This window comes from Entelurus aequoreus, linkage group LG22 (genome assembly GCF_033978785.1).
Source record: "Entelurus aequoreus isolate RoL-2023_Sb linkage group LG22, RoL_Eaeq_v1.1, whole genome shotgun sequence".
Classification (NCBI taxonomy): domain Eukaryota; kingdom Metazoa; phylum Chordata; class Actinopteri; order Syngnathiformes; family Syngnathidae; genus Entelurus; species Entelurus aequoreus.
Window position 1 is genome coordinate 42,749,230 of NC_084752.1, and position 17,656 is coordinate 42,766,885.

General features: G+C 42.2%; 2 protein-coding genes across 3 annotated transcripts in view; one reads left to right on the forward strand and one right to left on the reverse strand.

Moving 5' to 3' along the window:
• LOC133639439 (double zinc ribbon and ankyrin repeat-containing protein 1-like) overlaps window positions 1–7,482 on the reverse strand; it is a 23,812-nt gene extending 16,330 nt beyond the window's left edge. Inside the window, exons 1-2 of the mRNA XM_062032728.1 lie at window positions 7,422–7,482; window positions 5,313–5,432 (exon numbers count right to left, since the gene is read on the reverse strand). Coding sequence (XP_061888712.1) covers window positions 5,313–5,421 — 109 coding nt within the window. The 5' untranslated portion in view covers window positions 5,422–5,432; window positions 7,422–7,482. The remainder of the gene's footprint in view (window positions 1–5,312; window positions 5,433–7,421) is intronic.
• The window catches only part of LOC133639764 (DNA-directed RNA polymerase III subunit RPC6), a 42,731-nt gene that overhangs the window by 1,427 nt on the left and 23,648 nt on the right, over window positions 1–17,656 (forward strand). The window contains exons 1-3 of one of the 2 annotated variants that reach the window (XM_062033357.1): window positions 7,735–8,021; window positions 12,223–12,340; window positions 12,401–12,468. In XM_062033357.1, the coding sequence (XP_061889341.1) occupies window positions 7,960–8,021; window positions 12,223–12,340; window positions 12,401–12,468 (248 nt within the window). In that variant the 5' untranslated portion in view covers window positions 7,735–7,959. Of the gene's footprint in view, window positions 1–7,734; window positions 8,022–12,222; window positions 12,341–12,400; window positions 12,469–17,656 lie in introns of those variants that run through there. The other variant, XM_062033358.1, reaches the window with a different exon arrangement.

The following is a 17,656-nucleotide window of genomic DNA, read 5'->3' on the forward strand; positions in this document are numbered from 1 at the left end:
ACTCTTTGTATTCCCGTCTTGTCCCGTGTGCTCGAGCTCTGTGTCTCGACCTCCCTCTGGAATTTGGACTGCCTCCCTCGATCCTTGACCCCCGCTTGGACACAGACCTTGTCACTTCTCTCCTGCCCTCAACCAACTGCTTGTTTACGGACTCTCTTTTAGCCTCGCCCTCTTGGACTGACGAAAGATTCATCCACCACACATTTACAACACCGCCTGGTAATATTCCCATGGTTAAAATCACACATAGTCCTGCAACATACACATAGAGTAGCATACACCTCCAACTCACTCATAAAACGTTACAATAAACCTAATAACCTGAGTTTTGTTGTGGTGTCGTCTCATTCCACCCTTCTGGTACATAACACTACCATGGAAGAAGGAAGCCCTTGCTCCAGAAGCGACACCTTAAGGCTTGTCTAAAGTTTGCTGCATATCACATGGACAAAGATAAGACCTTCTGGAGGAAAGTTCTGTGGTCAGATGAAACAAAAATGGAGCTGTTTGGCCTCAACCCAGCAATAAGTTTGGAGGAGAAACGGTGAGGCCTTTAATCCCAGGAACACCATCCCTACCGTCAAGCATGGTGGTGGTAGTATTATGCTCTGGGTCTGTTTTGCTGCCAATGGAACTGCTGCTTTAAATGGGACAATGAAAAAGGAGGATTACCTCCAAATTCTTCAGGACAAGCTAAAATCATCAGCCCAGAGGTTGGGCCTTGGGCGCAGTTGGGTGTTCCAACAGGACAATGACCCCAAACACACCTCAAAAGTGGTCAAGGAATGGCTGAATCAGGCTAGAATTAATGTTTTAGAATGGCCTTCCCAAAGTCCTGACTTAAACGTGTGGACAATGCTGAAGAAACAAGTCCATGTCAGAAAAGCAACACATTTAGCTGAACTGCACCAATTTTGTGGTCAAAAGTTCAAGCAGAAGCTTGTGGATGGCTACCAAAAGCGCCTTATTGCAGTGAAACTTGCCAAGGGACATGTAAGCAAATATTAACATTGCTGTATGTATACTTTTGACCCAGCATATTTGCTCACATTTTCACTAGACCCATAATAAATTAATTAAGGAAGCAAACTTCATAAATAAGAGTTGTAGAAATGATTGGAAACTCAAGACAGCCATGACATTATGTTCTTTACAAGTGTATGTAAACTTTTGACCACGAATGTATATATATATGTATTCATCCATCCATCCATCCATCTTCTTCCGCTTATCCGAGGTCGGGTCGCGGGGCAGCAGCCTAAGCAGAGAAGCCCAGACTTTCCTCTCCCCAGCCACTTCGTCCAGCTCCTCCCGGGGGATCCCGAGGCGTTCCCAGGTCAACCGGGAGAGATAGTCTTCCCAACGTGTCCTGGGTCTTCCTCGTGGCCTCCTATCGGTCGGACGTGCCCTAAACACCTCCCTAGGGAGGCGTTCGGGTGGCATTCTAACTAGATGTCCGAACCACCTCATCTGGCTCCTCTCGATGTGGAGGAGCAGCGGCTTTACTTTGAGCTCCTCCTAGATGGCAGAGCTTCTCACCCTATCTCTAAGGGAGAGACCCGCCACCCGGTGGAGGAAACTAATTTGGGCCGCTTGTACCCGTGATCTTGTCCTTTCGGTCATAACCCAAAGCTCATGACCATAGGTGAGGATGGGAACGTAGATCGACTGGTTAATTGAGAGCTTTGCCTTCCGGCTCAGCTCCTTCTTCACCACAATGGATCGATACAGCGTCCACATTACTGAAGATGCCGCACCGATCCACCTGTCGATCTCACGATCCACTCTTCCCTCACTCGTGAACAAGACTCCGAGGTATTTGAACTCCTCCACTTGGGGCAGGGTCTCCTCCCCAACCCGGAGATGGCACTCCACCCTTTTCGGGGCGAGTACCATGGGCTCGGACTTGGAGGTGCTGATTTTCATCCCAGTCGCTTCACACTTGGCTGAAAACCGATCCAGTGAGAGCTGAAGATCCTGGCCAGATGAAGCCATCAGGACCACATAATCTGCAAAAAGCAGAGACCTAATCCTGCAGCCACCAAACTGGATCCCCTCAACGCCTTGACTGCGCCTAGAAATGCTGTCCATAAAAGTTATGAACAGAATCGGTGACAAAGGGCAGCCTTGGCGGAGTCCAACCCTCACTGGAAACGTGTCCGACTTACTGCCGGCCGGCAATGCGGACCAAGCTGTGACACTGATCGTACAGGGAGCGGACCGCCACAATCAGACAGTCCGATACCCCATACTCTCTGAGCACTCCCCACAGGACTTCCAGAGGGACACGGTCGAATGCCTTCTCCAAGTCCACAAAGCACATGCAGACTGGTTGGGCAAACTCCCATGCACCCTCCAGGGCCCTGCCGAGAGTATAGAGCTGGTCCACAGTTACACGACCAGGATGAAAACCACACTGTTCCTCCTGAATCCGAGGTTCGACTATCCAGTGTAGCCTCCACTCCAGTACACCTGAATAGACCTTACCGGGAAGGTTGAGGAGTGTGATCCCACGATAGTTGGAACACACCCTCCGGTTCCTCTTCTTAAAGAGAGGAATTACCACCTCGGTCGGCCAATCCAGAGGTACCACCCCCGATGTCCACGCGATGTTGCAGAGTCTTGTCAACCAAGACAGCCCCACAGCATCCAAAGCCTCAAGGAACTTCGGGCGGGTCTCATCCACCCCCGGGGCTTTTCCACCGAGGAGCTTTTTAACTACCTCAGCAACCTCAGCCCCAGAAATAGGAGAGCCCACCACAGATTCCCCAGGCCCTGTTTCCTCATAGCAAGACGTGTTGGTGGGATTGAGGAGGTCTTCGAAGTATTCCTTCTACCGATCCACAACATCCGCAGTCAAGGTCAGCAGAACACCATCCCCACCATACACGGTGTTGACAATACACTGCTTCCCCTTCCTGAGGCGGCGGATGGTGGTCCAGAATCACTTCGAAGCCGTCCGGAAGTTGTTTTCCATGGCTTCCCGAACTCCTCCCGTGTCCGAGTTTTTGCCTCCATGACCACTGAAGCCGCACACCGCTTGGCCTGTTGGTACCTGTACGCTGCCTCCGGAGTCCCATGTGCCAAAAGAACACGATAGGACTCTTTCTTCAGCTTGACGGCATCCCTCACCGCTGGTGTCCACCAGCAGGTTCTAGGATTACTGCCACGACAGGCACAAACTAGCTTGCGGCCACAGCTCCAATCAGCCGCCTCGACAATAGAGGTGCGGAACATGGTCCACTCGGACTCAATGTCCAGCACCTCCCTCGTGACATGTTCAAAGTTCTTCCGGAGGTGGGAATTGAAACTCTCTCTGACAGGAGACTCTGCTAGATGTTCCCAGCAGACCCTCACGATGCGTTTGGGTCTGCCAGGTCTGTCCGGCATCCTCCCCCACCATCGCAGCCAACTCACCACCAGGTGGTGATCGGTAGAAAGCTCCACCTCTCTCTTCACCCGAGTGTCCAAAACAAACATAAGGCTGCAAATCCGATGACACAACTACAAAGTCGATCGTGGAACTGCGGCCTAGGGTGTCCTGGTGTCAAGTGCACATATGGACTCCCTTATGTTTGAACATGGTGTTCGTTATGGACAATCTGTGACGAGCACAAAAGTCCAATAACAAAACACCAGTCGGGTTCAGATCCGGGCGGCCATTCTTCCCAATCACGCCTCTCCAGGTTTCACTGTTGTTGCCAATATGAGCGTTGAAGTACCCTAGTAGGACAAGGGAATCACGCGAGGGAGCACTTTCCAGTACTCCCTCAAGTGTATCCAAAAAGGGTGAGTACTCTGAACTGCTGTTTGGTGCGTAAGCACAAACAACAGTGAGGACCAGTCTCCCCACCCAAAGGCGGAGGGAAGCTACCCTCTCGTCCACTGGGTTGAACTCCAACGTGCAGGCTTTGAGTCGGGGGGCGGCAGAATTGCCACCCCAGCCCGTCGCCTCTCACTGCGTGCAACGCCAGTGTGGAAGAGAGTCCAGCCCCTCTTGAGAGAACTGAGCCCTTACAGTGTGGCGAAGTGAGTCCGACTATATCTAGCCGGAACTTCTCCACCGAGCGCACTAGCTCAGGCTCCTTCTTCCTAGCTTATGTAGCCGAGGATCGGACCGCTAAGTGCCCTGCCTTCGGCTTCCGCCCAGCTCACATCGCACCCGACCTCTATGGCCCCTCCCATGAGTGGTGAGCCCATTGGAGGGGGGAACCACGTTGCCTCTTCGGGCTGTGCCCGGCCGGGTCCCACGGGGACAGGCGCGACCACCAGGCGCTCGCCATCGTGCCCCAACTCCAGGCCTGGCTCCAGAGGGGGGGCTCCGGTGACCCGCGTCCGGGCGAGGGAAATCTGAGTGTCGGTTCTTGTATTTCCATAGAAGTCTTCTGGCTGCTCTTTGTCTGATCCCTCACCTCTGACCTGTTTGTCTTGGGAGACCCTACCAGGGGGCATAGAAGCCCCCGGACAACATAGCTCCTAGGATCATTGGGACACGCAAACTCCTCTACCACCATAAGGTGGCAGCTCAGAGAGGAGTATATATATATATATATATATATATATATATATATATATATATATATATATATATATATATATATATACACATTATATAATATATATACACTACCGTTCAAAAGTTTGGGGTCACCCAAACAATTTTGTGGAATAGCCATTATTTATAAGAACAAAAATAGACTGTCGAGTTTCAGATGAAAGTTGTCTTTTTCTGGCCATTTTGAGCGTTTAATTGACCCCACAAATGTGATGCTCCAGAAAGTCAATCTGCTCAAAGGAAGGTCAGTTTTGTAGCTTCTGTAACGAGCTAAACTGTTTTCAGATGTGTGAACATGATTGCACAAGGGTTTTCTAATCATCAATTAGCCTTCTGAGCCAATGAGCAAACACATTGTACCATTAGAACACTGGAGTGATAGTTGCTGGAAATGGGCCTCTATACACCTATGTAGATATTGCACCAAAAACCAGACATTTGCAGCTAGAATAGTCATTTACCACATTAGCAATGTATAGAGTGTATTTCTTCAAAGTTAAGACTAGTTTAAAGTTATCTTCATTGAAAAGTACAGTGCTTTTCCTTCAAAAATAAGGACATTTCAATGTGACCCCAAACTTTTGATATGTATATGTATATGTATGTATGTGTGTGTATATATATATATATATATATATATATATATATATATATATATATATATATATATATATATATATATATATATATATATATATATATATATATATATATATAATGTATGTATGTATATTGATGTGTGTGTGTGTGTGTGTACCTGACTGAATGCACACATGTGTACTGGTGTCAATGTGATTTTTTGCCCGTAGTCTGTCCAGATGCATGATGGGAATGATGCGCGGCGCCGCCACCGCCCCTGCTGTCATGATGATATGTGCTGCAGTACAAAATTATAATGATGATGACATTGCTACATAATAATAACTGATGATGACATTGCTACATAATAATAACTGATAATGACATTACTATATAATAATAATAACTGATGATAACGTTGCTATATAATAATAATGATGATGATGACATTGCTATATAATAATAATAACTGATAACGTTGCTATATAATAATAACTGATGATAACGTTGCTATATAATACTAATAACTGATGATAACGTTGCTATATAATACTAATAACTGATGATAACGTTGCTATATAATAATAATAATAACTGATGATAACGTTGCTATATAATAATAATAATAACTGATGATAACTTTGCTATATAATAATACTAATAACTGATGATAACGTTGCTATATAATAATAATAATAACTGATGATAACGTTGCTATATAATAATAATAATAACTGATGATTGCTATATAATACTAATAACTGATGATAACGTTGCTATATAATAATAATAATAACTGATGATAACGTTGCTATATAATAACTGATGATAACGTTGCTATATAATAATAATAATAACTGATGATAACGTTGCTATATAATAACTGATGATAACGTTGCTATATAACAGGGGTCACCAACGCGGTGCCCGCGGGCACCAGGTAGCCCGTAAGGACCAGATGAGTAGCCCGCTGGCCTGTTCTAAAAATAGCTCAAATAGCAGCACTTACCAGTGAGCTGCCTCTATTTTTTAAATTTTATTTATTTACTAGCAAGCTGGTCTCGCTTTGCCCGACATTTTTAATTCTAAGAGAGACAAAACTCAAATAGAATTTGAAAATTCAAGAAAATATTTTAAAGACTTGGTCTTCACTTGTTTAAATTAATTAATTAATTTCTTTACTTTGCTTCTTATAACTTTTAGAAAGACAATTTTAGAGAAAAAATACAACCCTAAAAATGATTTTAGGATTTTTAAGCACATATACATTTTTACCTTTTAAATTCCTTCCTCTTCTTTCCTGACAATTTAAATCAATGTTCAAGTAAATTAATTTTTTTATTGGAAAGAATAATAAATACATTTTGATTTAATTCTTCATTTTAGCTTCTGTTTTTTCGACGAAGAATATTTTTGAAATATTTTTTCAAACTTATTATGATTCAAATTCAAAACAATTATTCTGGCAAATCTACAAAATCTGTAGAATCAAATTTAAATCTTATTTCAAAGTCTTTTGAATTTCTTTTAAAATTTTTGTTCTGGAAAATCTAGAAGAAATAATGATTTGTCTTTGTTAGAAATATAGCTTGGTCCAATTTGTTATATATTCTAACAAAGTGTAGATTGGATTTTAACCTATTTAAAACATGCCATCAAAATTCTAAAATTAATCTTAATCAGGAAAAATTACTAATGATGTTCCATAAATTATTTTTTTAATTTTTTCAAAAAGATTGGAATTAGCTAGTTTTTTCTCTTCTTTTTTTCGGTTGAATTTTGAATTTTAAAGAGTCGAAATTGAAGATAAACTATGTTTCAAAATTTAATTGTCGTTTTTTTCGTGTTTTCTCCTATTTTAAACCGTTCAATTAAGTGTAAATATCATTAATTATTAATAATAACATAGAGTTAAAGGTAAATTGAGCAAATTGGCTATTTCTGGCAATTTATTTAAGTGTGTATCAAACTGGTAGCCCTTCGCATTAATCACTACCCAAGAAGTAGCTCTTGGTTTCAAAAAGGTTGGTGACCCCTGCTATATAATAATAATAATAACTGATGATAACGTTGCTATATAATAACTGATGACAACGTTGCTATATAATAATAATAACTGATGATAACGTTGCTATATAATAATGATCATGTTGACATGACAATAGAATGAAAGATTAAGGTTAATTGGGAAAAACAATAAAGAAAAAGTCACTGTGCGAATGCAGCGGAGATCGACTCCAGCACCCCGAGAGGGAAAAGCGGTAAAAAATGGATGGATGGAACTTACTTTGAGTCGAGCGAGTTGTTTTATACTTCAGGCTCGCTGTCTTGTGTGGGTTTGTCTTTGTGTCACCATGGTAACCAGTGCAGTTTGCGCTTGTTTTTGACACCATCTTGCGCGACGGCGGGCGGAGCTTGGAGAGGACCAAAGGAGCACACAATTGTCCGCCGGCCTGCGCGAGACTGAAAGCTTTCTTGTTTTTGTAACTTTTCAATTTCTTATACTTATGTTTACCTTGCACATTTTCTCTAAAGATCCATTAAACAACTCCTAGTATAACTCTTGACATATTTCGGTCATAAAAAATGGTAGAAATGGGTGTTTCCCATCAGGCAATATTTTGAGGTCCTCACAGATTTTCAGGACCCGGAGGTGACGCATGGAAGTCTAGCTAGCAAGCTAACAAACTAACCAAACAACAATTGAAATACACTCATTCATCCTATCATTACAGTAGTCATTCATCCTATCATTACAATAATCATTCATCCTATCATTACTCCGTCATCCTATCATTATAATAATCATTTTGGACATATTAAAGATGTCAGAAGTCAAAGTCAAGAAGGAAACAAACACGTATGAACCCGCCGAAGTTGAAAACAGGTTAGTGTTCTTTAAAAAAAAAACTTTGATCTTATGTGCAATTTCACAATGTTCGATCTTTAATCGAGAACATGAACAATAATCGTTATGTTGACTACACACGTGCTGCTGGTGAAGCATTTGTGTACCCTAAAGAAAGACAAACTAAACTTATGACGTACATAAAATGTGACGAATATCATCTTTGCTTTAAGACTGAAGTAACATTTCAAGTTTAATAAACACAACTTGGATGTCATTGACAATTCATGATCGGTAACGTTTATTTAAAAGCTTCCACTGGAGGGCACCAAAGGCAAGACATTGATACAGTACAACCTCAAGATACGAGTTTAATTGGTTCTGTGACGAACAGCTCGTATTGCTTGTCACGTGACGTCTTCCCGGAAGTGGACAGCAGTGGTGGTCAACCAAGCCAAGCCATGATGGCCGTTGTACAGCAAGCAGCTATCTGAGTAGATCTTACCACAAAAAGCAGATACGAGCAAAAAAATCCAACTATGGAATGGAATAGATCCTGTACTTCAGTGTTTTTCAACATTTTTTGAGCCAAGGCACATTTTTTGTGTTGAAAAAATCTGGAGGCACACCACCAGCAGAAATCGTTAAAAAACTAAACTCAGTTGACAGTAAAAAGTCGTTGTTGCAATTGTTGGATATGACTTTAAAGCATAACCAAGCATGCATCACTATAGCTCTTGTCTCAAAGTAGGTGTACTGTCACCACCTGTCACATCACACCCTGACTTATTTTTAGTTTTTTGCTGTTTTCCTGTGTGTAGTGTTTTAGTTCTTGTCTTGCGCTCCTATTTTGGTGGCTTTTTCTCTTTTTTTGGTATTTTCCTGTAGCAGTTTCGTGTCTTCCTTTGAGCGATATTTCCCGCATCTACTTTGTTTTAGCAATCAAGAATATTTCAGTTGTTTTTATCCTTCTTTGTGGGGACATTGTTGATTGTCATGTCATGTTCGGATGTACATTGTGGACGCCGTCTTTGCTCCACAGTAAGTTTTTGCTGTTGTCCAGCATTCTGTTTTTGTTTACTTTGTAGCCAGTTCAGTTTTAGTTTCGTTCTGCATAGCCTTCCCTAAGCTTCAATGCCTTTTCTTAGGGGCACTCACCTTTTGTTTATTTTTGGTTTAAGCATAAGACACCTTTTTACCTGCCTTTACAAAGCAATTAGCTACCGGCTGCCACCTACTGATATGGAAGAGTATTACATGGTTACTCTGCCGAGCTCTAGACAGCACCGACACTCAACAACAACACATCATTTGCAGACTATAATTACTGCTTTGCAAAAAATGTTTTAACCCAAATATGTGAAATTAGATAATTTCAAATGTTTTAACCCAAATATGTGAAATTAGATAATCTCCCACTGCACACCAGACTGTATCTCACGGCACACTAGTGTGCCGCGGCACAGTGGTTGAAAAACACTGCTGTACTTGATCAAAAAAAGCTTTGTGGAGTGATACCAAGGATTATACGTCTGTGGACTTCCCAGGCATGTGTTCCAGTCATCATTCTACATGACATGAAACTTGGAAAAGCATGGAGGTCTACAACTTCTTTGTGTGTCTGGGTCAAGGACATTGGTATCAACACTCTCCCGGATAAATATGTATCAGTCTTGCTCAGGTAAAGTTGTATTTCATGATTTGGGGGACGGCGTGGCGAACTTGGGAGAGTGGCCGTGCCAGCAATCTGAGGGTTCCTGGTTCAATCCCCACCTTCTACCATCCTAGTCACGTCCGTTGTGTCCTTGAGCAAGACACTTCACCCTTGCTCCTGATGGGTGGTGGTTAGCACCTTGCATGGCAGCTCCCGCCATCAGTGTGTGAATGTGAATGGGTGCATGTGGAAATAGTGTCAAAGCACTTTGAGTTCCTTAAAAAAGGTAGAAAAGCGCTTCACGTCTACTGCCATGTTTGTTGTTGTTGTTGTTGCTGCACACGCCGTTTACCAGTTGCATGTTTTTTTCAAAATATAACTATAGATGTCAACATTGTGTACGTGCTGAAAGATTCATTTATCAAAATATAACTATAGATGTCAACATTGTGAACGTGCTGAAAGATTCATTTATGATTGTTTATCAAAATATAAATATAGATGTCAACATTGTGAACGTGCTGAAAGATTCATTTATGATTGTTTATGAAAATATAACTATAGATGTCAACATTGTGTACGTGCTGAAAGATTCATTTATGATTGTTTATCAAAATATAACTATAGATGTCAACATTCTGTACGTGCTGAAAGATTCATTTATGATTGTTTATCAAAATATAAATATAGATGTCAACATTGTGTACGTGCTGAAAGATTAATTTATGATTGTTTATCAAAATATAACTATAGATGTCAACATTGTGTACGTGCTGAGAGATTCATTTATGATTGTTTATCAAAATATAACTATAGATGTCAACATTGTGTACGTGCTGAAAGATTCATTTATGATTGTTTATCAAAATATAACTATAGATGTCAACATTGTGTACGTGCTGAAAGATTCATTTATGATTGTTTATCAAAATATAACTATAGATGTCAACATTGTGTACGTGCTGACAACAGATGCTTGTTTGACCACCACTTGGAGCCTGGCATGTTTAATGAGCCAGATGTGACGTCAGGTGAATACTATGGAGTTAAATGACTGCCGAAAGTCCACACACGCACAAAACATGTTTTACTCACACCCAACGATTCACACACACACACACACACACGCAGTGTGGTTTGCAAATACAAAATATCATTCACAAACAAACGCATTTTGTTTTGCAAATAAGAAACGTACCTATCAAACAACTACTTCCTGCTTCAGAAACAAATAACTTACAAAAAAATATCTTTCAAGTACGAATCAAAATCTTTCAAGTGCAAAACAAAATCAATTCTACAACTAGGGAACTGTCACGTGACTTTTTGCAGTAATATTCCGCCTTGCAGATCCGCAAGCAACTGCAACGCAATCCACACACAAATGCACCGTAATTCCCCCTCCACAACACCAGGTGGCCATGTTGAGTCAATTAATCCCCTCGTCTTCATTAAAGGCCGCAACCACCGGGATTCATTTCAATGAGCAGCCAACAGGTGACTTTGTGGTCGTTGCTTGCTTGCGGATCTGCAAGGCGGAATATTACTGCCAAAAGTCACGTGACAGTTCCCTAGTTGTAGAATTGATTTGGTTTTGCACTTGAAAGATTTTGATTTGTACCTGGTGGTAAGCTACTTTCATCATTCATTCACACCTGGTGGTGGTAAGCTACTTTCATCATTCATTCACACATGGTGGTGGTAAGCTACTTTCATCATTCATTCAGACCTGGTGGTGGTAAGCTACTTTCATCATTCATTCACACATGGTGGTGGTAAGCTACTTTCATCATTCATTCACACATGGTGGTGGTAAGCTACTTTCATCATTAATTCACACATGGTGGTGGTAAGCTACTTTCATCATTCATTCACACATGGTGGTGGTAAGCTACTTTCATCATTCATTCAGATATGGTGGTGGTAAGCTACTTTCATCATTCATTCACACATGGGGGTGGTAAGCTACTTTCATCATTCATTCAGACCTGGTGGTGGTAAGCTACTTTCATCATTCATTCACACATGGTGGAGGTAAGCTACTTTCATCATTCATTCAGACATGGTGGTGGTAAGCTACTTTCATCATTGTTTGTGAATCATTCATTCACACCTGGTGGAGGTAAGCTACTTTCATCATTCATTCACACCGGTGGTGGTAAGCTACTTTCATCGTTCATTCACACCTGGTGGAGGTAAGCTACTTTCATAGCCACAGCTGCCTCTGCCTGGGGTAGAGTGACGGAAGCGTGGCTGCCTACGGGCCCCTCCGACCACCACTCATCATTCACCAGGGTGAGCGGCACTGGGGGCAAGGGTAAAGTGTCCTGCCCAAGGACACAATGGCAGTATTTTGGATGTCAAGAGGCGTGGAGCGAACCGGCAACCCTCAGGTTTCTGGCACGGCCGCTCTACCCACTAGGCCGTATCGCCCCCATATATACAATAAGACATAAGTTATTGATATCTGTTATCTATTTAAAAAGGGAGATTGAATTGTTATTGTTTACCTTTTAACTTCACACATGAATGCCTCAGTCAAATGATGTTTGGTCAACAATTATGCTGTGTGTGTTTGCTGTTCAGGATCAAGGACTTGTGTCAGCAGTTTCCACAAGGGATCACTGACCAGGTGATCCAAAACGACATGCCTCACCTGGAACCTCAGCAGAGAGCCATGGCCATCAACAAGCTGCTCTCATTGGTCAGTCTTAACCCTGCATGACCTCTGACCTGTTATTCACCTCCATTTGACCTGTGGCAGGGCCTGCTGGACCTCCTGAGGAACAGTTCTGGACTCCTCTACAGGCTGAAGGACTCCCAGAGTGCCAGGTAGGCGGGCACGCTACTATGCTGCTAGCATGTTAGTATTCTGGGTTGTCATGGCTGCATGGATTTATATTCTTTGGATTGAAGATCATCTATCTGTGCTCAACTAGTTAGTCTTCAGGAAGATGAGTATGATAGTTGAACATCATCAATACTAGATAGTCTTCAGGGAGATGAGTATGATAGTTGAACGTCATCAATACTAGTTAGTCTTCAGGAAGATGAGTATGATGGTTGAACATCATCAATACTAGTTAGTCTTCAGGAAGATGAGTATGATAGTTGAACATCATCAATACTAGTTAGTCTTCAGGAAGATGAGTATGATAGTTGAACATCATCAATACTAGATAGTCTTCAGGGAGATGAGTATGATAGTTGAACATCATCAATACTAGTTAGTCTTCAGGAAGATGAGTATGATAGTTGAACATCATCAATACTAGTTAGTCTTCAGGGAGATGAGTATGATAGTTGAACATCATCAATACTAGTTAGTCTTCAGGAAGATGAGTATGATAGTTGAACATCATCAATACTAGTTAGTCTTCAGGAAGATGAGTATGATAGTTGAACATCATCAATACTAGTTAGTCTTCAGGAAGATGAGTATGATAGTTGAACATCATCAATACTAGATAGTCTTCAGGAAGATGAGTATGATAGTTGAACATCATCAATACTAGTTAGTCTTCAGGAAGATGAGTATGATAGTTGAACATCATCAATACTAGATAGTCTTCAGGGAGATGAGTATTTAAAGAGTTTTAAAGACGATATGAATGAAGAAAATATGGTAACATGGCTATTATTAATTTCAGGTTAAAATGAGCAAACACCGCTTATTTGTTGTGTTCCTTGTTCTCCCTCTCATGGACTACTAAACCCTCCCCTTCATCCTTCCAACAACATCCATGATTGTTTACTATGATGAGTCACCATTGGTTAAGAGTAGGGCAAAACATTAGGGACAGGCCAATATATCACGGAACCAGGAAGTGAAATCACAACAGACATGACGAGTAGAGGGAATATTCAAGATGTATATATAAAAACAACTAGTGGAAGATTCTCTTCTTTAGATGTTTCTTTTAGCCATGTAGACCACATCCAGGAAACCCACAATGTTGGCCACATTTGGACAAATGTATGATAAAACATTCATTTGACTTGTTAACCATGTAAGCACAAATCTAAACTATTCTCCATTTGCATATTTGGCAGGAGAAATGCTGCCAAATATGTGAAGTGAGGAAGATCATAGCCACACAATGAAGTCACTTACTTGCTGCTGACCATGACATCATACCTGTGTGACAGACCATGACATCATAGCTGTGTGACAATCCATGACATCATACCTGTGTGACAGACCATGACATCATACCTGTGTGACAGACCATGACATCATACCTGTGTGACAGACCATGGCATCATACCTGTGTGACAGACCATGACATCATACCTGTGTGACAATCCATGACATCATACCTGTGTGACAATCCATGACATCATACCTGTGTGACTGTTCATGACATCATACCTGTGTGACAGACCATGACATCATACCTGTGTGACAGACCATGGCATCATACCTGTGTGACAGACCATGACATCATACCTGTGTGACAATCCATGACATCATACCTGTGTGACAATCCATGACATCATACCTGTGTGACTGTTCATGACATCATACCTGTGTGACAGTCCATGACATCATACCTGTGTGACAGTCCATGACATCATGCCTGTGTGACAGTTCATGACATCATGCCTGTGTGACAGTCCATGACATCATACCTGTGTGACAGACCATGACATCATACCTGTGTGACAGTCCCTGACATCATACCTGTGTGACAGACCATGACATCATACCCGTGTGACAGTCCATGACATCATACCTGTGTGACAGTCCATGACATCATGCCTGTGTGACAGTTCATGACATCATGCCTGTGTGACAGTCCATGACATCATACCTGTGTGACAGACCATGACATCATACCTGTGTGACAGTCCATGACATCATACCTGTGTGACAGACCATGACATCATGCCTGTGTGACAGACCATGACATCATGCCTGTGTGACAGTCCATGACATCATACCTGTGTGACAGACCATGACATCATGCCTGTGTGACAGACCATGACATCATGCCTGTGTGACAGACCATGACATCATGCCTGTGTGACAGTCCATGACATCATACCTGTGTGACAGACCATGACATCATGCCTGTGTGACAGTCCATGACATCATGCCTGTGTGACAGTCCATGACATCATACCTGTGTGACAGTCCATGACATCATACCTGTGTGACAGACCATGACATCATGCCTGTGTGACAGACCATGACATCATGCCTGTGTGACAGTCCATGACATCATACCTGTGTGACACACCATGACATCATACCTATGTGACAGTCCATGACATCATACCTGTGTGACAGACCATGACATCATGCCTGTGTGACAGTCCATGACATCATACCTGTGTGACAGACCATGACATCATACCTGTGTGACAGTCCATTACATCATACCTGTGTGACAGTCCATGACATCATACCTGTGTGACAATCCATGACATCATACCTGTGTGACAGACCATGACATCATACCTGTGTGACAGTCCATGACATCATACCTGTGTGACAGTCCATGACATCATACCTGTGTGACAGTCCATGACATCATACCTGTGTGACAGTCCATGACATCATACCTGTGTGACAGACCATGACATCATACCTGTGTGACAGTCCATGACATCATACCTGTGTGACAGTCCGTGACATCATACCTGTGTGACAGTCCGTGACATCATGCCTGTGTGACAGTCCGTGACATCATACCTGTGTGACAGTCCGTGACATCATACCTGTGTGACAGTCCGTGACATCATACCTGTGTGACAGTCCGTGACATCATACCTGTGTGACAGTCCATGACATCATATCTGTGTGACAGTCCATGACATCATACCTGTGTGACAGTCCATGACATCGTACCTGTGTGACAGTCCATGACATCATACCTGTGTGACAGTCCATGACATCATACCTGTGTGACAGACCATGACATCATACCTGTGTGACAGTCCATGACATCGTACGTGGTCTCGTGTTCCGGTCCCCAGGATGAATAGTCGCATTGTCTTTCGCTCCCACTGTAGCATCCAAACAAAGGCTCGTTTGATTCCACACTTTCTCCTTTTTCTATTGTGGAAAACGGATTTGTATTTTAAACCACCAGGGATTCTATATCCTCTTGAAAATGAGAGTCGAGAACGCAAAATGGACAATCACTGTGATTTTTATCTCCTCGGTAATACATCGGCGAAGCACTTTAGCTTCATAGGTAACGTGATAGCCTCGTGCCTGACTGCAGATCGAAACAGAAGATACAAGCCCTTGACTGGAAGGATAGACCGAAGATCAACAATACTACTATTACTTCTACTCTCAGGAGACACTGAACTAAACCCTGGACCTGTAACCACCCGGTTAATGTTGTCCCGCCTGGCGAAGACTAGCAATGCTGCTGCTAACGACACCATTGAAGCTAACTTAGCTACGGGAATTCGTCGGAGCTATGCTAAAAACACCAACACAATGATTTGCAAATCATTGTATTCCGTTTATATTTACATCTAACACAATTTCCCAACTCATATGGAAACGGGGATTGTAAATAATCTAATGTAAATAATCAAATGTAGATGCTTATTCTTATGCTTTCTGATCTCTCTTTCTATGTCCACTACTTGTTGTACATATCCTACCAAGTCAGTCCTACACTGTTCCAATGTCCATTTCTCTGATGATGCAATTGTTGATGACTGAAGTGTTTATCAAGCAAACCTAACCTCCGCCTCCACATCCCACACCCCGGATTGTACAAACCCCGTTTCCATATGAGTTGGGAAATTGTGTTAGATGTAAATATAAACGGAATACAATGATTTGCAAATCCTTTTCAACCCATATTCAGTTGAATATGCTACAAAGACAACATATTTGATGTTCAAACTCATAAACATTTTTTTTTGTGCAAATAATCATTAACTTTAGAATTTGATGGCAGCAACACGTGACAAAGAAGTTGGGAAAGGTGGCAATAAATACTGATAAAGTTGAGGAATGCTCATCAAACACTTATTTGGAACATCCCACAGGTGAGCAGGCTAATTGGGAACAGGTGGGTGCCATGATTGGGTATAAAAGTAGATTCCATGAAATGCTCAGTCATTCACAAACAAGGATGGGGCGAGGGTCACCACTTTGTCAACAAATGCCTGAGCAAATTGTTGAACAGTTTAAGAAAAACCTTTCTCAAGCAGCTATTGCAAGGAATTTAGGGATTTCACCATCTACGCTCCGTAATATCATCAAAGGGTTCAGAGAATGTGGAGAAATCACTGCACGTAAGCAGCTAAGCCCGTGACCTTCCATCCCTCAGACTGTACTGCATCAACAAGCGACATCAGTGTGTAAAGGATATCACCACATGGGCTCAGGAACACTTCAGAAACCCACTGTCAGTAACTACAGTTGGTCGCTACATCTGTAAGTGCAAGTTAAAACTCTCCTATGCAAGACGAAAACCGTTTATCAACAACACCCAGAAACGCCGTCGGCTTCTCTGGGCCTGAGCTCATATAAGATGGACTGATACAAAGTAGAAAAGTGTTCTGTGGTCTGACTAGTCCACGTTTCAAATTGTTTTTGGAAACTTTGGATGTCGTGTCCTCCAGACCAAAGAGGAAAAGAACTATCCGGATTGTTATAGGCGCAAAGTGTAAAAGGCAGCATGTGTGATGGTATGGGGGTGTATTAGTGCCCAAGACATGGGTAACTTACACATCTGTGAAGGCACCATTAATGCTGAAAGGTACATACAGCTTTTGGAGCAACATATGTTGCCATCCAAGCAACGTTACCATGGACGCCCCTGCTTATTTCAGCAAGACAATGCCAAGCCACGTGTTACATCAACGTGGCTTCATAGTAAAAGAGTGCGGGTACTAGACTGGCCTGCCTGTAGTCCAGACATTGAAAATGTGTGGCGCATTATGAAGCCTAAAATAGCAGAAGGGAGACCCCCGGACTGTTGAACAACTTAAGCTGTACATCAAGCAAGAATGGGAAAGAATTCCACCTGAGAAGCTTCAAAAA